Source organism: Aquarana catesbeiana, linkage group LG01 (assembly GCF_042186555.1).
Source record: "Aquarana catesbeiana isolate 2022-GZ linkage group LG01, ASM4218655v1, whole genome shotgun sequence".
NCBI classification, from domain to species: Eukaryota; Metazoa; Chordata; class Amphibia; order Anura; family Ranidae; genus Aquarana; species Aquarana catesbeiana.
In genome coordinates this window covers 967,379,327-967,401,998 of record NC_133324.1, presented here as the reverse complement: position 1 = coordinate 967,401,998, position 22,672 = coordinate 967,379,327, and the positions used below count along the sequence as shown (strand labels likewise).

General features: G+C 47.2%; 1 protein-coding gene across 1 annotated transcript in view; it reads right to left on the bottom strand.

Annotated features, from left to right (window-relative positions):
- LOC141128824 (uncharacterized) overlaps positions 1-18,025 on the bottom strand; it is a 30,216-nt gene extending 12,191 nt beyond the window's left edge. The window contains exon 1 of the mRNA XM_073616369.1: positions 17,771-18,025. Within this exon, the coding sequence (XP_073472470.1) occupies positions 17,771-18,004 (234 nt within the window). The 5' untranslated portion in view covers positions 18,005-18,025. The remainder of the gene's footprint in view (positions 1-17,770) is intronic.
- Between the last annotated feature and the right edge of the window lie 4,647 nt (positions 18,026-22,672).

Below are 22,672 nucleotides of genomic sequence, written 5' to 3'. Positions count from 1 at the left end.
CCCCGCGCCCCCCCCCGATTCCAGTACAGAGTTCCATTACCTCCCCCCCAAGTACAAGGCTTTCCTTCCACCCCCTCATCTCCCATTCTCTCCCCCATTTCAGTACAGAGCTCTCCTAACACCCCCTCCCTCCTAGTACAAGGCTCTCCTCCCAGCCCATTCCCGATTCCAGCGGAGCATGTTGTCTGATGTGAGGTCTGTGCAGCCTGCACGTTTCAGAAGCAGAATCTCCTGTGCAGATTCCCCGCCGCATTTCTCCTCTGCTCTCAATGAGATCGGTGTATACCCGAGGGATCAGAGTGGCCACTGGGGGAGGAGCGCTGTCACTTGGAAATACAGAAGCAGCACTTCTGTATTTCCAAGTGACAGTAGGCGAGCAGCCAGCATGCGACCAGCACCGGAGGTGGCCGAACTCCGGCAGGCAACGCCGGGGCTCAAGGGGCAGACAGCGCTGGGCCCCCCACAATGACAGGGCCCTGGGAATATGCCCCATTTGCCCTGAATTAAAGACGGCCCTGATGGGCCCTGACATCAGGGTATTTATTAATCCCATTGATGCTGCTGGGGAATTAATTACTTCCACTGATGTTGGGGTATTTATTACTCCTAATAACCTCTGATGCCTAGAAATGTATTACTCCTACTGAAGCCAGGACTTTTTTTACTCTTTTTGACCCCTGAATAGTCTAACAGATAATGAACTGGCCCTTTGTTTAAAAGCTTAGGGACCCTTGTTTTAATCTATTCTTTATCATATTAAATAATTGCTTTTGTATTCGATTATTACTGGTGTTAGTAAGAACTTAAGACTTAAGACTGTAAAGGGCAGGTGCAGATGGGAGCGGAGCCCACTCACACTCCTCTAGCAGATGATGCAAGTCTGAAAAGGAAGGGTGCACACCGCTGGTCAGAAGTCAAGAGTCCCCCCCCCCCCCCGTTCATCACAGTGCACCCCCTTACCATGTGCTGCTGCTGGGAAGAAGCTGAGGGTGAAGTTGGGAAGCAGAAAGTGCAGGGCTTGGAGGAGGACCAGGGGAGGCAGAGATGAGGGGTTGCTGTGGCTGCACAGAGAGCACCAGGATCTGTAGGAGGAGTTATATCCTCTCTGCTGAGACAAGGTGGTGTCGGAAATGAGGGAGTGCTGCAACTGCAAGCAAGGGCCATATGAAATAGCCTGGCGGGCCGCATTCGATCAGCGGGCCTTGTGTTTGACACATGTGCTCTAAGTCATCCATATACCCAGACTTAGTCAGGAGGATGCACAGTAATATTATTATGTAATATCTCAGCAGCATCATATCATTACACCACACATATAGGTGTGTTATGTAAGCACCAGGGGACTGTTATTTGAATGTTTAACAGAATGAGTAATAGTGAAGCGAGTACATAAATAATTTTTTTTTCTGTGTTTTACAGTGGATATAAAAAGTTTACACACCTGTGTTAAAATATATAGATATATCATGGAACACAGTGAAGACAGTCATCATCAAGTGGAGAAAAAATGGCACAACAGTGACATTACCAAGAACTGGACGTCCCTCCAAAATTGATGAAAAGACAAAAACTGGTCAGGGAGGCTGCCAAGATACATACAGCAACATTAAAGGAGCTGCAGGAACATCTGGCAAGTACTGGCTGTGTGGTGACAACAATCTCCCGTATTCTTCATATGTCTGGGCTTTGGGGTGAAATGGCAAGGCAGAAGCTTTTTCTTACGCAGAAAAACAACAAAGCCCGGATAAATTTTGCAAAAACATATCTGAATTCTCACAAAAGCATGTGGGAAAATGTGTTAAGGTCTGATGAAACCAAGGTTGAATTTTTTGGCCATAATTCCAAAAGATATGTTTGGTCCAAAAACAACACTGCACAACACCAAAGAACACTATACCCACCGTGAAGCATGGTGGTGGCTGCATCATGCTTTGGGGTTGTTATTCTTCAGCTGGAACAGGGGCCTTAGTTAAGGTAGAGGGAATTATGAACAGTTCCAAATACCAGTCAATATTGGCACAAAACCTTCAGGCTTCTGCTAGAAAGCTGAACATGAAGAAGAACTTCATCTTTCAGCATGACAATGACCCAAAGCTTACATCCAAATCAACAAAGGAATGGCTTCACCAGAAGAAGATTCAAGTTTTTGAATGGCTCAGCCAGAGCCCAGACCTGAATCCCATTGAAAATCTGTGTGGTGATCTGAGGGCTGTGCACAGGAGATGCCCTCACAATCTGACAGATTTGGAGTGTTTTTGCAAAGAAGAGTGGCAAATATTGCCAAGTCAAGACATGCCATGCTGATAGACTCATCCCCATAAAGACTGAGCGCTGTAATAAAATCAAAAGATGCTTCAACATACAGTGCATTGCTGTATGTTGATTGGCCAAAGCATGCACCTGACCTGCATGCTTTGGCTAATCCCAGCGCCCTCTGCTAAGAAAGCCATAATTGGCCAAAGGCAGGGTGCCTTTGGGCAATCATGGCTCAGGGGGACTAATGCCGCGTATACACGAGTGGACTTTACGGCAGACTTTCCGAATGAACGGACTTGCCTACACACGATCAACCAAAGTCCGACGGATTCGTACGTGATGACGTACGACCAGACTAAAACGAGGAAGTTCATAGCCAGTAGCCAATAGCTGCTCTAGTGTCAGTTTTTGTCCGTCGGTCCAGCATACAGACGAGCTGACTTTTCGACCGGACTTGAGTTCCCATCGAAAAGATTTGAAACATGTTTCATTTCTTGGTCCGTCGAACTTTTGGGGAAAAAAGTCCGCTGGAGACCACACACGATCGAATTGTCCGACGGACTCCGGTCCGCAGGACCAAGTATACCATAAAGTCCGGTCGTGTGTACGCGGCATTAGCCCACGCCCCACACTATATAAGGCTGCCTACACGGCGGCCATGTGTAGTGTTGTTGGCGTGGAGACGGAGAGAAAGTGTGATTTAGATTAAGCAGGCAGGTTATTCAGTTAGTGGCAGTGTATTTGATATATATATATACAGTCAGTCTAGTACACATATATATATATATATATATATATATATATATATATATATATATGAGAAAAAAGGGGGGTTGAATCGCGCTAGAAAGGGTTAGGGATCATACACATCGTCGCCAAACCAAATATTGAAAGGTGGGTGAAAGGATCCCCAATGGTGCATTAAACATGAAATTCAAAACATATTAGCAAATTGATAATCAAATATAATACATGTATAAAGTCCATATACAAAAAATGTGAATCACCCAAGTGATGTAAAAAATAAAAAATAAATAGTAAACTCAAAAAAGTTCCAAAGAACATAGAATCTTGCTGTGAGAAGAAAAAAGTGCTTGTTCCACCACCATAAATGAGACTGGCCGCTTACCAGAATCTCATGATCCCCCGTTACAGAGGATCAGAGAGAGCTGTTTGTCAATATTGATTCGAACCACGACCAATGGACCAGAAGCCTTATACCGAGATGAAACATCAGGGACCTTAGTACCGTACTAGGGATGTTCACACGCACAAGAAATGGAACTCTATCCTATAGCCATAAATTGTTTAAAAAGATCCCAGCAGTTCAAAAATCTCCACACGCCATTCCCAACTCTCAAGATGAAGCCTGGGTCCAGAAGACTTGCAAGGAGCCACACATATGTCTTTCATGTGCAACACCTCTCCTGGGATCATCTCTCTCTCTCTCTCTCTCTCTCTCTCTCTCTCTCTCTCTATATATATATATATATATATATATATAAATATATATATACTCTGCATCCAGTGTAGCCTATATCTACAGTTCATTCCGTGGTGTACTATTACTAATATACTTCAGACGGTGTATTAATATATATATATACAGTGGGGACGGAAAGTATTCAGACCCCCTTAAATTTTCCACTCTTTGTTATATTGCAGCCATTTGCTAAAATCATTTAAGTTCATTTTTTCCCCTCATTAATGTACACACAGCACCCCATATTGACAGAAAAACACAGAATTGTTGACATTTTTGCAGATTTATTAAAAAAGAAAAACTGAAATATCACATGGTCCTAAGTATTCAGACCCTTTGCTCAGTATTTAGTAGAAGCCCCTTTTGATCTAATAAAGCCATGAGTCTTTTTGGGAAAGATGCAGCAAGTTTTTCACACCTGGATTTGGGGATCCTCTGCCATTCCTCCTTGCAGATCCTCTCCAGTTCTGTCCGGTTGGATGGTAAACGTTGGTGGATAGCCATTTTTAGGTCTCTCCAGAGATGCTCAATTGGGTTTAAGTCAGGGCTCTGGCTGGGCCATTCAAGAATAGTCACGGAGTTGTGAAGTCACTCCTTCGTTATTTTAGCTGTGTGCTTAGGGTCATTGTCTTGTTGGAAGGTAAACCTTCGGCCCAGTCTGAGGTCCTGAGCACTCTGGAGAAGGTTTTCGTCCAGGATATCCCTGTACTTGGCCGCATTCATCTTTCCCTCGATTGCAACCAGTCGTCCTGTCCCTGCAGCTGAAAAACACCCCCACAGCATGATGCTGCCACCACCATGCTTCACTGTTGGGACTGTATTGGACAGGTGAAGAGCAGTGCCTGGTTTTCTCCACACATACCGTTTAGAATTAAGGCCAAAAAGTTCTATCTTGGTCTCATCAGACCAAAAAATCCTATTTCTCACCATCTTGGAGTCCTTCAGGCAGGGGCGGATCCGGGGGGGGGTGCAACAGGGCAATTGCTCCCCCGAGAAATATTACTGACTGCCGAGTGTCTCTCTCACTGCTTAAAATCAGCAGCAGCGCCGGTGTTGTTGAACACTCTCACTGGTTGCTAACGCCTGCCCGCCTGGCGTGTAGCAACTAGTGATGTCATGTCAGAGCCAAGGAGGAGGAGAGGGAGGTCCCAGCTTTCAGAGTGGAACGAGCCGGAGGAGGATTTAACTTCTTCCTCCTCCACGCCTAGTGTGTGAATGTTGGCTCCACCCACCTCCTCCCTCTATCTTCTCCAGGGACAGCTCCAGCGTGGCGTGAGTGAGTGAGGAAGGGGAACTTCCTTGGCTGTAGAGAGGTGAGAGGATTGTATGCAATATGCATGCCACTTTTCCCTTAACATATGCAAACAGCATGCCTACCGATGCCTGACTCCTATCACAGCATCTGTTACACTGACACAGATCCTCAGTGTCTGGGAGCTGTCTGGGGAAGGGGTGCTGATGTTCTCCTAACCAGCAGGAGCCCGGGAGGAAGGACACCTTACATGCTGTTATGATAAGGTTAGTACATTTGTTAGGGAGGTGTTGTGTAATTATTGTGCTAGGGGACAGACTGCCAGCTTCCTCCCATGTAATGTGCTCTCTTGTGCCCAGTGCCCACCATGTCATGTGCTGTGCATTGCAGTGCCCACTATGTTGTGCTGTGCCTTGCAGTGCCCCCATGTAATGTGCTGTGCCCACTATGTCATGTGCTGTGCATTGCAGTGCCCCCATGTAATGTGCTCTCTTGTGCCCAGTGCCCACCATGTCATGTTCTGTGCCTTGCAGTGCCCCCATGTAATGTGCTCTCTTGTGCCCAGTGCCCACCATGTCATGTCATGTGCATTGCAGTGCCCCCATGTAATGTGCTGTGCCCACTATGTCATGTGCTGTGCATTGCAGTGCCCACCATGTCATGTGCAGTGCCCACTATGTCGTGATGTGCCTTGCAGTGCCCCCATGTAATGTGCTGTGCCCACTATGTCATGTGCTGTGCATTGCAGTGCCCCCATGTAATGTGCTCTCTTGTGCCCAGTGCCCACCATGTCATGTTCTGTGCCTTGCAGTGCCCCCATGTAATGTGCTCTCTTGTGCCCAGTGCCCACCATGTCATGTCATGTGCATTGCAGTGCCCCCATGTAATGTGCTGTGCCCACTATGTCATGTGCTGTGCATTGCAGTGCCCACCATGTCATGTGCAGTGCCCACTATGTCGTGATGTGCCTTGCAGTGCCCACCATGTCATGTGCTGTGCCTTGCAGTGTCCACCATGTAATGTGCAGTGCCCACCATGTCATGTGATGTGCCATGCAGTGCCCACCATGTAATGTGCAGTGCCCACCATGTCATGTGATGTGCCATGCAGTGCCCGCCATGTCATGCACTGTGCCCGCCATGTAATGTGCAGTGCACACCATGTCATGTGATGTGACTTGCAATGCCCGCTATGTAATTTGCAGTGTCCACCATGTCATGTGCAACGCCCACCATGTCATGGGCTGTGCCATTCAGTGCCCGCCATGTAATGTGCAGTGCCCACCATGTCATGTGCTGTGCCTTGCAATGCCCGCTATGTAATTTGCAGTGTCCACCATGTCATGTGCTGTGCCATGCAGTGATCCCACCATGTAATGTGCAGTGCCCACCATGTAATGCGCTGTGCCATGCAGTGCCCACCATGTCATGTGCAGTTCCCACCATGTCACGTGCTGTGCTGTGCCCACCCTGCCACGTGTTGTGCCCAGTATGTAGTGTGTTGTGCCCACTGTGTAATGTGCTGTGCTGTTCAGCAGTGCCCACCATGTCATGTGCAGTTCCTAACATGTAATGTGCAGTTGCATTGCCCACCATGAAATGTGCTATGCCATGCAGTGCCCACCATGTAATGTGTTGTGCCCACCATGTAATGTGCTATGCCATTCAGTGCCCACCATGTAATGCTCTGTGCACCACGTCATGTGCTGTGCCATGCAATGCCCACCATGTAATGCGCTGTACCCACCATGTAATGTGCTGTGCCATGCAGTGCCCACCATGTCATGTGCAGTGCCCACCATGTCATGTGCTGTGTTGTGCCCACCATGTCATGTGCTGTGTTGTGCCCACCATGTCATGTGCTGCACCATGCAGTGCCTACCATCTAATGTGCTGTACTCACCATGTAATGTGCTGTACATTGTCCACCATGGCATGTGCCGCGCAGTACCCAGAATGGAATGTACTGTGCAGGGCTCACCATGTCATGTGCGGTGTCCACAATTTAATGTGCTGTGCTCACAATGTAATGTGCTGTGTCGTGCAGTGCCCACCATGTCATGTGATGTCATGCAGTGCCCACCTTGTCATGTGCTGTGCAGTGCCCACCATGCCATGTGCAGTACCCACCATATAATGTGCAGTGCCCACTTGTAATGTGCAGTGCCCAACATGTCATGTGCTGTGCCCATCATATAAGGTCCTGTGCCCACCGTGTGTATGTGCTGTGTTGTGCCCACCATGCAATGTGATGTGTTGTATAGTACCAACCATGTCATGTGCTGTGCCCACCATATAATGAACTGTGCCTACCTTGTAATGTGCTGTATTGGGCAGTGCCAACCGTGTAATGTGCTGTGCCCACCATGTAATGTACTGTGCTTTGCCCACCATTAAATGTGCTGTATCCATGTATCCACCATGTAATGTGTTGCGCCAACCATGTAATGTACTGTGCTATTCCCCCCCCCCCGTGTTATGTACTATGCTGTGCCTCCCACAGACTCACCCCCTCACTCCCACCCCCCTCTCTCTTTCACCCCCTCACCCCCTCTCTCTCTCATGCCCTCTCTTTTCTGTTCTCTCTCTCACCCCCTTCACCCCTTACCACCCTCTCTCTCTTTCACCCTCTATTCCCCTTTTTCTCTCCCATTCTCTCTCGTCCCCTCTCTCTCACCCCCTATCTCTCTCTTATTCACCCCCTTTCTCTCTCTTTCCCCCTCCCTCTCATCCCCTCTCTTTCAACCCCCCCATCTCGCTATCACCCCCCCCCTCTCTCTTGTTTGTGTTTTCATTTTATTTATTTCCATAAAAAGGCCCACCAAAATCCTTAGCACCAGGCCAATGTTGCTCTTAATCTGGCCCTGTAAGCAACACCTTTTTTTCTGCCAGTGCCCCTCCCGAGACTAAACTCCATGCGGGCTTTCATGTGTCTTGCCCTGAGGAGAGGCTTCCGTCGGGCCACTCTGCAATAAAGCCCCGACTGGTGGAGGGCTGCAGTGATGGTTGACTTTTCTACAACTTTCTCCCATCTCCCGACTGCATCTCTGGAGCTCAGCCATCGTGGTCCCCATTGAGAACGTCCGCTTAATGACGAAACGTGTCTGGAGAGGCACGTAGTGACGCTACCACGTGATTTGATGCGGAGGACGGGCTCCGTTTTATGTTTGTGTATGCCGGCCGGCTTTTTTATACGCGATACCATTACTTCTTACCTGTAAGTGCAATACTTTATCCTATTAAAGTTACCTTGGATATAATACACTATGGCCAGTTCTTTTCTCTTTTGGGTTATATACTGAGGGAACGGATATCTTAGCTGGAGTGAGTGAGAATATTAATCGCCATCTGCATATAATACCTTAGATATATTACACTATGGCCAGTTCTTTTCTTTTTTGACTTACATACTGAGGGAACGGATATCCTAGCCTGGAGCGAGTGAGATCATCAACAATTTAAATTACCATCTGCAAAGGCCCCGGCTGGGTAATAAGCCATCTGCCTTCACTGTTTGCTGTTCTGGTAAGCTCAATCTACAGCTACGGTGGTCGGGAACTTCACCTTGTCTATGTGTGCACATCATGGTGTTTGTAGGATTTTTAAATGTTTCTGTTGGATGCTCTTAGAAAAAGCCTTTTTTGGACATTTCTCTTTTAGCGCAGCTTTCGTTTTAAAACAGTGGTCTTTGGGTTCTTCTTTACCTCTCTCGCCAAGGCTCTTCTCCAACGATAGCTCAGTTTGGCCGGACGGCCAGCTCTAGGAAGGGTTCTGGTCATCCCAAACGTCTTTCATTTAAGGATTATGGAGGCCACTGTGCTCTTAGGAACCTTAAGTGCAGCAGAATTTTTTTTGGCCAGATCTGTGCCTTGCCACAATTCTGTCTCTGAGCTCTTCAGGCAGTTCCTTTGACCTCATGATTCTCATTTGCTCTGACATGCACTGTGAGCTGTAAGGTTTTATATAGACAGGTGTGTGGCTTTCCTAATCAAGTCCAATCAGTATAATCAAACACAGCTGGACTCAAATGAAGGTGTAGAACCATCTCAAGGATGATCAGAAGAAACTGACAGCACCTGAGTTAAATATATGTCACAGCAAGGGTCTGAATACTTAGGACCATGTGATATTTCAGTTTTTCTTTTTTTAATAAATCTGCAAAAATGTCAACAATTCTGTGTTTTTCTGTCAATATGGGGTGCTGTGTGTACATTAATGAGGAAAAAAAATGAACTTAAATTGTTTTAGCAAATGGCTGCAATATAACATAGAGTGAAAAATTTAAGGGGGTCTGAATACTTTTCGTCCCAGCTGTATATATATATATATATATATATATATATATATATATATATATATATATATATACTCTGCATCCAGTGCAGCCTATATCTACAGTGCATTCCGTGGTGTACTATTTCTACTACACTTCTGGTGGTGTACACAGTACACAATACAGTGCAGCCGTAGTACAGTTGCTACTACTTTTCTGGTGGTGTACACAGTACACAATACAGTTTAGTGTGGTGTTGCAAAACAAAATATACATTATGTCCGGAAGGTAACCAAGGAGAGGCAGACGCTCACAGGCCACTAAAAGAGGGCAAGCAGCCTCTGTGTCTACAGTCAACAGTGATGGTCATGGACATGGTGCATCCTCTGCAGGTAGCCGTGGGGCACCACTGTCCTTTTTTTCTGCTGCTGGGGCAGAGGCAGAAAAATTGGGCCTTTGGTGGTGGTGGTGGTGCCACAACACTGTAACCCCTCACAGATACTCTTGTTGGGCGCAGGAACGGGCCCCACTGTGAAATATTAGATCAAAAATTGTAATTACATGCCCCTGTTAACAAGGGACAGAAAAGTTGGGCCTTAGGCAGTGGTGGTGGTGCCCTAAACAAAAAATATTGTTAGAAGCTAGCATCTTCAAGATTGAGGAGGAATAGGATAGTCACTCAGCATAGGCAGTCTTCAAGGGATCCAACATCCATAGAAAAATCAATCAGTTACATCAGCGTCAGGTGCTTGATAGCTGCTGATCCAAGACTGATTCATCTTTATGAATGTGAGACTATCAATGGAGTCTGTGGACAGGCGCACTCTATGATCCGTTACAAACCCTCCAGCAGTACTGATTGTGCGTTCAGAAAGAACGCTAAATTCAGGACAGGCCAGTAGCTCAATTGCATATTGAGCAAGTTCTGGCCAGTGGTCCATCCTCAAGACCCAGTAACCCAGTGGATGGTCTGTAGGAAAGGTTTCCAAGTCTGCTCTTGCCCCTAGATATTCCTGCACCATGTGCAGATGCTGGCGATGGTTGCTTGAACCAATCAGACCTTGGCGCTGAGGACTGAAAAATTGTCTAAAGGCATCAGTCAGCCGGCCACCTTCTCCACAGCTCTTCCTCTGACTGAACAAAGCCTCAGCAACACGTTGTCCAGCACCAGGAAATTGTAACCTCCAAGGGTCTGGAAATGCGTTGCACAAACCTTTCTTCAAGGCCTCCTGAAGATGTTTCATCCTCTGCTCCCTCTGCGAGGCAGGATGAGTTCTGCAACCTTACCCTTGTAACGTGGATCAAGAAGGGTTGCCAGCCAGTAATGATCCCTCTCCTTCATACCACGAATTCTAGGGTCCTTTCACAGGCTTTGCAGAACCAGTGAGGCCACGCAGAGTAAGTTTGCAGAGGCATTCGATTCTGAGTCCTCTGGGTCACTAAGGATCACATGATTCGTAATAACCTCCTCCCAGCTATGAAAACCAATGAAAACCATCCCTTGAAGACTGCTGCTGAGTGTTATCCTCCACGTCCATGCTGACACAATCCTCCTCCTTCTCTTCTTCCTGTGTGTTTGGCGGGCCCGCAGGAATACTATCTTGTTAATGGGGCCTTGAGAGGTAAGGAAGTCCTCCTCTTCCTCTCGCTGTTCTACCACAAGCGTGTGCTCCAACAGGAAGACTAGAGGGACAGTGTTACTGATGCATGCATTGTCGCTGTTCACCATCCTTGTGGTCTCCTCAAATGGTGACAGAACAGTGCATGGATCTTTGATCAGTAGCCACTGGCATGGCGAAAAGAAGCCAAGCTCCCCTGACCCTGTCCTGGTGCGATACTCACACAGGTAATCATTTATGGCCCTTTGCTGCGTGTGCAGCCGCTGCAGCATTGCCAATGTTGAGTTCCACTTGGTGGGCATGTCACAAATGAGGCGGTTGCTGGGCAGGTTGCATTCCCTTTGAATGTCAGCCAGCCGAGCACTGGCATTATATGACCGGCGAAAATGACCACAGACTTTTCTGGCCCGCCTCAGGAGATCCTGTAAGCCTGGGTACCTGCTCAAGAACCGCTGAACCACCAAATTCAGGACGTGTGCCAAACATGGGACATGGATCAAGTGTCCCTGTCAGAGGGCGGAGAGAAGGTTGGTGCCATTGTCGCATACAATTCTTTGATGAATATGGCGTGGCATCAACCACCTCTGGGCCTGTCCCTGCAGAGCTGACAGAATCTCTGCCCCAGTGTGGCTCCTGTACCCTAAGCAGACCAACTCAAGCACCACATGGCATCTTTTTAACTGAGTGCTTGCGTAGGCCCTTGAACGATTATGGAGCATCGCTGGTTCAGAGGACAAATCTGCAGAAGAGGCCATAGAGGAAAAAGACGAGAAGGGGTGGAGGAGAGAGCTGTGGCAGAATCACCACTAGCATTTTGGAGAAGTGGTGGCAGAACAAGCTCCAACAATACTGAACCCTGTCAGGCATCCTTCCCAGCTGCCAGCAGAGTTAGCCAGTGCGCCATGAAGGAAAGGTAACGTCCCTGCCTATGCCTGCTAGACCATTAGTCAGCGGTAATATGCACCTTACTGCTGACCACCCCTGTCCAACGAGGCCAAAACATTGCCTTCCACATGCCGGTAGAGAGCCGGAATGGCATTCCGTGAAAAGAAATAGTGTTTTGGAACCTGCCACTGAGGTACAGCACATTCTACAAATTCACGAAAAGGGGGCAGAGTCTACCAGCTGAAAAGGCAGCAGTTGCAGTGCTTGCAATTTGGCCAAGCTAGCATTCAGACGCTGAGCATGTGGATGGCTGGGACCGAATTTCTTTTTACGGTTTAGCAACTAAGGTAGGGAAATTTGCCTGTTAAAATCAGATGGTGGTGTACTGATAGCAGATTGGCTACAAGTACTTGGGACACCTATTGCTATATCTTCATTCCTCTCAGTGCAGGTTTTTGAGAGGACTGGAGGTATAGTGGGGTTGGAGATCCCAGATGAGGAGCAAGGAGAAGTCCGCCTTTTTCTTTGATGTGGGTCTTTCAAGTGCTGTTGCCAGCGGACAGCATGGCAGGTCATCATATGTCTGGTCAAGCATGTGGTGCCCAAGCAGCTGCTATTTTGGCCACGCTTCGCTTCAGACATAGGTTGCAAACAGCAACTGTGTGATCTGCTGCACACGTGTCAAAAAAGGCCCAACCAAGGAACTTTTCAAAATCAGCGAGGAGTCAGCAGAGCTCTGCACCTGCGGAGCTCTGCGGTGTGATGCAGTAGGGTGGCTGCCTTAAGCTACCCCCTAGAGGACATTATGCCTCATTGGAGTTGTGCCCCCTCCTCCTCCTCTTTTCTCCCAGGCACCCAAGTACAGTCCGTGACCTCATCATCCCCTCCCTCCTCGTCACTGGAGCAAACTTGGCTGTATGCCGCAGCTGGGGGGACATGACTGCCAGTTTCTTGACCTTCTTGGGTACCCCCTCTCTCTAGGCTCACGTTGTACCCAACACTGTGGTCGAATAATTCTGGGGACTCCTTCATGCATGATGGCGGGGCTACGGAAGGAGTGACTGTGGACAAGGAGCCAGTGGAATAGGCCGCTTTGGCAGCTGCATTGGAAGGCAAACTACTCTGAGTCTGGGTGACAGAGGATGAGGAGCATGAGGATGGCTTTGTTATTCACTCCACCAACTTTTCTGCATGTCCTAGCTCAATAACATGGCCAGCAGCAGAAAAAAAGGACAAGCGTGCCCCATGGCCACCTGCAAAGGATACACCATGTCCACGACCAGCACTGTTGACTGTAGACACAGAGGCTGCTTGCCCTCTTTTAGTGGCCTGTGAGCGTCTGCCTCTCCTTGGTGGCCTTCCGGACATGGTATATATTTTGTTTTGCAACACCACACTACACTGTATTGTGTACTGTGTACACCACAAGAAAAAAAGTAGCAACTGCACTACAGCTGCGCTGTATTGTAATTACAATTTTTGATCAAATATTTCACAGCAGGGCCCGTTCCTGCGCCCATTAAGAGTAACTGTGAGGGCTTAGAGTGTTGTGGCACCAAAACTACCACCACCACCAAAGGCCCAATTTTTCTGCCCCTGTTTAACAGGGGCATGTAATTACAATTCTTGATCTAAAATTTCACAGCAGGGCCCGTTCCTGCACCCAACAAGAGTAATGTGAGGGATTACAGTGTTGTGGCACCACCCCCAAAGGCCCAATTTTTCTGCCCCTGCTTAACAGGGGCATGTACCTACAATTCCTGATATAATATTTCACAGCAGGGCCCGTTCCTGCGGCCACCAAGAGTAATGCCATGTACACACGAGCAGACTTTTCGACCGGACTGGTCCAACTGACCGAGTCCGGCGGACAATTCGATCGTGTGTGGGCTTCATCGGACCTTCAGCTGACTTTTCCAGTTGAAAATCTGACGGACTTTAGATTTGAAACATGCTTCAAATCTTTCCGACGGACTCGAGTCGCGGCCTAACTGTGAGGACAGTGTTGTGGCAGCACCACCGCCAAAGGCCACATTTTTCTGCCCCTGTTTAACAGGGGCATGTAATTACAATTTTTGAAATAGTATTTAACAGCAGGGCCTGTTCCTGCGCCCAACAAGAGTAACTGTGAGGGGTTACAGTGTTCTGGCACCACCAACACCTAAGGTCCAATTTTCTGCAGAGTATATATAGGGCAGGCTGTATAGTAGATATACTTCTGTTCAGAGTATATAGTACCTGGGGGCCCCTCCACACCATTTTCTTTTAAATTTGGGTGCTGGGTTCCCCTTAATATCCATACCAGACCCAAAGAGCCTGGTAATAGGCTGGGGGGGTGGACCCATGCCGTTTTTCTCAATGATTTTCATCTATATTGCCTTGACCCGACAATACATTACAGCCGCAAGCAGTGTTAAATGACTTTTTTTCTTTTAGAAATGTCATTTCACTGCAGTATTGTTCTAAACACGGGAAAACTGCGCCACTTTACAGGCATACCATAGACACCCCCCAGGCATGATATTTAAAGGAATATTTCATTTTTAGTGTTTCACTCAACATCACTTCTGCAGTTTTTAAAACTTTTTTTTGCATTGATACATGTCCCCTGGGGCAGGACCCGGGTCCCCAAACACTTTTTATGACAATATCTTTCATATAAGCCTTTAAAATTAGCACTTTCGATTTTTCACGTTCGTGTCCCATAGACTTTAACGGTGTTCGCATGTTCGAACAAACTTTTTGCATGTTCGCATGTTTTGCTGCGAACCGAACCGGGGGGTGTTCGGCTCATCCCTACTTACAAAGCATGTAGAGGTCTGTAATTTGTATCATAGGTACTCTTCAACTGTGAGAGACGGAATCTAAAACAAAATTTCAGAAAATCACATTGTATGATTTTTAAAGAATTAATTTTCATTTTATTGCATGACATAAGTATTTGATCACCTACCAACCAGTAAGAATTCCGGCTCTCACAGAACTGTTATCTTTTCTTTAACAAGCCCTCCTGTTCTCCACTCATTACCTGTATTAACTGCACCTGTTTGAACTCGTTACCTGTATAAAAGACACCTGTCCACACACTCAAACAGACTCCAACCTCTCCACAATGGGCAAGACCAGAGAGCTGTGTAAGGACATCAGGGATAAAATTGTAGACCTGCACAAGGCTGGGATGGGCTACAGGACAATAGGCAAACAACTTGGTGAGAAGGCAACATCTGTTGGTGCAATTATTATAAAATGGTAGAAGTTCAATCTCCCTTGGTCTAGGGCTCCATGCAGGATCTCACCTCGTGGGGCATCTATGATCATGAGGAAGGTGAGGGATCAGCCCAGAACTACACGGCAGGACCTGGTCAATGACCTTAAGAGAGCTGGGACCACAGTCTCAAAGAAAACCATTAGTAACACACTACGCCGTCATGGATTAAAATCCTGCAGTGCACGCAAGGTCCCCCTGCTCAAGCCAGCGCATGTCCAGGCCCGTCTAAAGTTTGCCAATGACCATCTGTATGATCCAGAGGAGGAATGGGAGAAGGTCATGTGGTCTGATGAAACAAAAATAGAGCATTTTGGTCTAAACTCCACTCGCCGTGTTTGGAGGAAGAAGAAGGATGAGTACAACCCCAAGAACACCATCCCAACCCTGAAGCATGGAGGTGGAAACATCATTCTTTGGGGATGCTTTTCTGCAAAGGGGACAGGCGACTGCAGCGTATTGAGGGGAAAATGGATGGGGCCATGTATCGCGAGATCTTGGCCAACAACCTCCTTCCCTCAGTAAGAGCATTGAAGATGGGTTGTGGCTGGGTCTTCCAGCATGACAACGACCCGAAACAGGCAGCCAGGGCAACTAAGGAGTGGCTCCGTAAGAAGCATCTCAAGGTCCTGGAGTGGCCTAGCCAGTCTTTAGACCTGAACACAATAGAAAATCTTTGGAGGGAGCTGAAAGTCCGTATTGCCCAGCCACAGCCCCGAAACCTGAAGGATCTGGAGAAGGTCTGTATGGAGTAGTGGGACAAAATCCCTGCTGCAGTGTGTGCAAACCTGGTCAAGAACTACAGGAATTGTATGATCTCTGTAATTGCAAACAAAGGTTTCTGTACCAAATATTAAGTTCTGCTCAAATACTTATGTCATGCAATAAAATGCAAATTAATTACTTTATATACTCTAGTATAGATCGTTCCGAATATAATCCGAAGCCCCTAATTTACCTCAAAAAACTTTGAAAACTGATTGACCCGAGTATAAGCCGAGGGTGGGAAATGCAGCAGCTACTGTAAGTGGGAAAGAGGGTCAACAATGCCCATCTGCAGCTGCATGCCTCCCTGTGTCCTGTGCATGTGTCCTGTGCATGTGTCCTGTGTCCTGTGTCCTGTGCAGCCTACCTGTGTCCTGTGCATGTGTCCCTGTGTCCTGTGCAGCCTACCTGTGTCCTGTGCATGTGTCCCTGTGTCCTGTGCAGCCTACCTGTGTCCTGTGCATGTGTCCCTGTGTCCTGTGCAGCCTACCTGTGTCCTGTGCATGTGTCCCTGTGTCCTGTGCAGCCTACCTATGTCCTGTGCATGCCTCCGTGTCCCGCTCTGCATCCACCAATCAGCGTGTGATAATAACATTCGGCAGCCATTCCACTGTTCAAAAGCCGCGCCTCCTCGTCTGTGATAGGCAGAACACTCTATTTCCCAGCAGTCAGCCTATCACGGACCATCTCTCATCCTCATACCACGGACGAGGATGAGAGAATGTCCGTGATAGGCTGTACACTGACTGCTGGGAAATTGAGTGTTCTGCCTATCTCAGACGAGGAGGAGGCGTGGCTTTTGAACAGTGGAATGGCCGCCGTCTGTCTGCATGACACGCTGATCATGTAGGCAGATGGTGGTGACTCGAGTATAAGTCAAGGGGGACACTTTCAGCCTAAAGAAAAGGGCTGAAAATCTCGACTTATACTTGAGTATATACGGTACTTAAAAATAATACAATGTGATTTTCTGGATTTTTGCTTTAGATTCCGTCTCTCACAGTTGAAGAGTACCTATGATAAAAATTAAAGACCTCTACATGCTTTGTAAGTAGGAAAACCTGCAAAATCGGCAGTGTATCAATACTTGTTCTCCCCACTGTATCTATGTAGCGCTGACCCCCCAAGGGCTGCTGATTTTGTTCTTGGTTCTTTCCCACAAGTGTAGCAGCAGCCAGGCAAACAGTAATATTCACTCCTCTGGCCCAGTAAACAGTCTAGTTTTTTTTTAACGTTAATTGCAGATGAACTTGGATGGGGATTAGAGAAGGTGTGGGATACTCCAAACACTGAACAGTAATGAGAGGACACTCTTCTCTTTGCAGCTACTCCCTAGAACAGTTCCTTCAGCAAAAGAACAAAGTGTGGACAGCACTGGGACACAATAAGTAATGACCCAGGCCGGGCAAGCATTAGTATTAGTACATCAGGGGTCAATAGCAGCAATAGTCACTAGGATCCTTTACTCAGGTCTATACTCACCGTGTCCCAGGTACTTGGATGCCTCCCTCCAGATTTAGGTAGACAGACTGCTCAGTGAATCTTCCAGACGAGATCCCCAGTAAAACCCCTCTTTTAGCATCAGAGTTTGTAGCAGGATAGGCCCCCAACTGTACAGAACTGGGACCTTGTTCATCACAAGCAGAAGAGATTGCAAGAAGGGCAGAAGCCCTTCTGGCTAGGAACCCCTCTGTCTAAGGCTTCAAACTAATTTAAGCACTCTCCCAGCCACCATCTGGGCATCCTCCCGAAGGGATTGGCTGGAGCCACCTAAATTATAGGGCTGCTCATTTGACTCCCCCACCCACTACATTCTGGAGGCCTCCAGAAGACAGGCAAAAAACTGCAGCCTGCGCTGCCCAGAACAGCCCAAAGTAATCACAAGCTGTTCTACTGAACTAATCTGACCTAACCTGATAGCAACCTAACTGGGAGGGTACTCCATCTATATACTGTATGTATATATTTGTTACCTCAGTTATTTGGATGGGAAGGGCATCATCTTCTACCACGTGGCGAAGGATATGAGTTTGCTTCTGTCTTTGTAACCCTTTGTTTCTTCTCATCTCCAGCTTCTTATTGAACTGGGCTTGTTTTTCTTCTAGAGCTTTACTTTCCTTCTCAATCTCCTCCTGAATCTGCCTCTCTCGCTCAATCTGCTGCTGCCTCCTCCTATTCTCTTCCTCTTGAAGTCTTCTTCTTTCCATCGCTTTTCTGTCCTCTTCACGTTTGCCTTTAAAAGAACACATTTCATATAATGAGAATTTAAACCTCTAGTGGTGAGGCACGATGGCAATCCATGGTGAGAACTTATCAGTTTTTTTCCCACCCTTACCTGATGACTATAGCTCTAGTTTTTTAAAAAGGCCCCTTTCTGTGATTTGTGTCCCTGCCTTTAGGACTGGGGGTGCTGTTATCAAAATACCTAAGGGGCCAAACCTCAAATTGTTTAGGAAGACACCTTCTTTTGGCATTAGACACTTCATGCAAACACAACTGTTTCCAGTGAATTGATAAGAAAAAAATGTACAAGTAATTTTGGAACACTACTTTTGCCTTTTCAATGTAGTGCTAGTACTAAAGAAGCCTTTTTGAGCAAATGTAATCAAATACAGTGGAACCTCGAATTGTGAGTAATGCGGTTAATGAGCGTTTCACAATACGAGCTATTATTTTTTAAAAATCCTGACTCGGTTTGCGAGTGTTGTCTTGCAAAACGAGTAGGATTCAAGCCTCTGCTGTGTGCAGTACCGCATTTGGTCAGAGGTGCGGGGGTCCCGGAGCCACTCAGAAATACTTGGAAACACTCGGAAATACTCAGTTCCTGAGGGTTTCAGTGCATCCGAGCGGTCTCCGAGTATTTCTGAGTCTCTCCGGCGCCCCCCCACCTCTGGCCACATGCGGTATTGCATGCAATAGAAGTCAATGTGGAACGAATTATCTTCATTTCCATTGACTTCTATGGGGAAGCTCGCTTTGATATGCGGGTGCTTTGGATTACAAGAACAGATTATACTCGCAATCCAAGGTTCCACTGTACCATATTTATCGGCATATAATGTGAACAGGCGTATAAAATGCACCTTCATTTTAAGAGGGATGTTTTAGGAAAAAAACGTACATTTGATCAGTGCCCATCAGCGCAGCCTTAGTGCATGGAGATTAGACCTGGCGGATTACACAGAGTGGAGATAACCCGTTCACTCGGCTGCTGCTTTATATGAAGTCCCACCTCCTGGACAGACTCGGCATTGGACTGCAGGAGGCGGGTCTTCGTATAACAGCGGCAGCCGAATAAACGGGAGATCCTCACTCTGTGTAATCTGGCGACGCTCACCCCCCCCGCTTGGATTTCAGGGGGAAAGTGTGCTATAAAGGTGTTATATGCCGATAAATATGGTAAATGTAGGTTGGGGTGCTGCTGCTGTTTGTCAGCAAAGCACATTGGAAAAAGAAAAAGATTCAAGACCGGGGGGCGTGGGCAGATGTGATCACAGTGGGACATGTCTTCTCGGAGCTCCAGCTATCTTCAGGTAAATTATCTTGATTACGGCCGATTGACTGGCTCTCCCCGGCGCTGTCAGTGACACCACACTAGCGGAGTCAGCCGGGCACAGTAAGATGCCGTCCTCAGCATCAAAAAAGCAGAAAACACAGCAATTACAGCCGCCACTAGAACAGAGACAGCTCCGCTCCCAGGGAAGCATGGCGGCTAGCCCCACCCACTCCTCAACTCCTGTTCCAGCAGCACAGCGCGCCAAACCTCCAGCAGTGAAGATGGCGCAACAAGGCAGTTCTACACCATGGGGGCCAGAGGATTCCTCTCTCATGCCACAGGATATTGAGGTGGACATGGCAGCCATAACAGGTCCGATCCTGGAAGCCATAGCGGCATCAAAGTCGGAACTCATGGAGCGCATTGACCTCCTGGCATCGGTATGAAACCTCATCCGCCATGATCTTGACAAGATCAGGGGCAGACTGACCACAGCGAAAGACCGTATTTTGGAAGTGGAGGATGCCTCACATACTCAGAGCTCACAACTGGCAGAACTGAAGGAGATGGTGAAATCACTGCAACACAGGGCAGATGATGCTGAGGACCTCCAGAGAAGAAATAATATGAGGGTGGTGGGGATGCCGGAGGGGGCTGAGGGGACTGCCACAACTACATTTGCAGAACAGTTTTTTTAAATCCCTGCTGGCATTAGGTGACTTTCCTCCCACATATCCTGCTGAAAGAGTGCACAGGGTTTCAATGGGAGCTAGGCCCTCAAGCACTCCACCGCGGCCATTCCTGGTCAGGTTCCTTAATTACAAGGATCGAGACATGTTACTGGCAGAAGCATGGAAACATAAGGAGCTAAAGTTTGAAAATGCCTGTATTATGCTGTTCCCGGATTTCTCAGCAGAGACGCAAAGAAGACGTTGATCTTTCACAGATGTGAAGAGAAGGCTCAGGGAACGGGAGCTGAAATACAGCATGCTGTACCCCAGTCGGCTCCATGTGCAATACAAAGGTACTGTGAAATTCTTTGAAACCCCGCAAGATGCTTGTGACTGGCTAGACCAAAACCCGTGAAACACCATTATTCCTTTGAGGAGGGGAGTTTTTGTGATTTGCTCTACTGTTCTCTGTTTTTTTCCCCTGTTTATCCTGTCCATTTTTTTTTATTTTTCCCTTTCTGGAAGGGTTATGGACTCATGACAGGCCCTCCTGTGTGATAGGTGGACTGAGACCCCTGTATCTACTCCTTAATGGTTCCTCCCATACAACTAAAGAACTGCATCTGAGAAACGCCTGCACAAAGTAGAGGGGGGACGCTTACTATGGGGTGAGCACTGCAACATGGTGAGTCATTTAATTATTGCTATCTGCAGCTATCATTATAGAACAACTTCTGGTTACATGGCCAATCGGTTGTATTTTCACATACATGGACTGAGCATAGATTCTCGTGCGGAAGACACAAACATTTTTCATCTTCTAATGCCAAACTGTCGACACTGCAGGTTGAACTCTTTTAGGTTTTTTTGTTACAGGGCTCAAGCTGCATACCGGACAATTTTTGGTTTTAGTTTCTGGTATAACAGCAGGGTAGGGGGGTTTTGACCAAGGCCATATGCCACATGCTATTTGTGCACCAATAATGCTAGAGCATACATGTCCTCGAATATGTTTTATTCATCGGTTGCTTCACTACTATCAGAAGTAATACGATTAACAGTTTTTTTCACTATTATGATGGATAACAGGATAAAGATATTGTCATGGAATGTGAGGGGACTAAACAATAAATTTAAGAAGGCAGCAGTGTTCCAATACCTTAGACGGGTGAAGCCACATATCATCCTCCTCCAAGAGACCCACCTGGAGGGTAGTAAAATTCTATCTTTAGAAAACCCTGGATTCAGATGGCGTTTCACTCCACCTATTCCACGTATGCCAGAGGGGTCTCCATACTGATTAGCAAAGCAATTGCATGTACAATCCACCAGGTGTTTACGGATCCGGCAGGTCAATATGTGGCAACTGTACTAGATGTTTCCTTTCATAAAATATTGTTGGTGAACATTTACTTACCCCCCTTTTCAGGTGAACTTATTGTATGACTTACTGGTAAAATTGGCACCATACCTCTAACTCCCCATGCTACTCATGGGAGACTATAATGCCTTCTTGGACCCTGTGTTAGACTCATCTAACGTAGCTAGACCAGCCTTAATGGATTTGTGCTCATGGGCATCGGTAGCGGTTTTAACTGAACTGTGGAGGTGGAAGCACTCGGATGTTATATCATATTCTCACTTGTCTTCCACGCACAAATCCTTAGCTAGAATTGATTTGGCGTTTGGAAATGCTTCCATTTTAAAGAACCTCTATGAGTCTGAGTATTTGGCTGGAGGAACCTCCGACCATAACCCGCTTCTAGTTACCCTGGTCTTCCCCTTCGGGGGGAAGAAGGGGGGTTGGAGATTAGCTCCGGGTTGGTTGCAAGAAGAGCAAGTAACGGCTCAAATTCAAACAGCCATGGATACATTCTGGGCAACTAATGTAGACTCGGCTGCCCCACCAACGGTGTGTGATACATTTAAGGCAGTCTCGGAGGCTAGCTATGGCAGGGCAGAGGGCAAAAAATATTTTTGCTGAGGTCGACAAGAATGGCAAGCTTTTGGCCAATCTGGCAGCTGACCAAAGGATACCAGTTAGTATTCCGGTAGTAAGAAGTGGAGAGGGGTCTTTGGTCACTGATCCAGTAGGAGTTTTGGAGGAATTTGTACGTTTCTACAAGTCCCTGTACTCGCCTATTCCGTCCTATAATTTCATTGAGTTGGAGGTGTTACTGCAAAGCCTTTCCATGCCGAGACTAACAGACACTGATGCTGCCCTTTTGGATGAAGGTATCTCAGTCCTAGAAATTGAGGCAGCCATACTTGCCTTCCCTCCTCAGAAAGCTCCAGGCCCAGATGGATTTCCCACTGATTTTTATAAAGAATATATGTCACAACTAGCCCACAGGCTAAACCTACTTTTTGCACACTGTTGGGAACAGGGGGCCTTGCCGGCCTCAATGATGGAAGCCTATATGGTACTTCTCCTGAAGCCAGGCAAGGACCCGCTGGAGTGCTCCTCTTATCGTCCTACAGCATTGCTCAATATGGATCTGAAGATCCTTGCTAAAGTGCTGGCCAGGGTTATTTCGACCCTGGTGGACATTGACCAGACAGGTCTCCTGCCCGGCATGTCGACAGACGCGAATCTAAGGAGATTATTCGCATATTTACAGCTAGACACTGCAGAGTTTCCGGCCAAAGTCATTGTCTCGATAGACATTGAAAAAGCCTTTGACTCTGTGGACTGGCTATGCATGCAC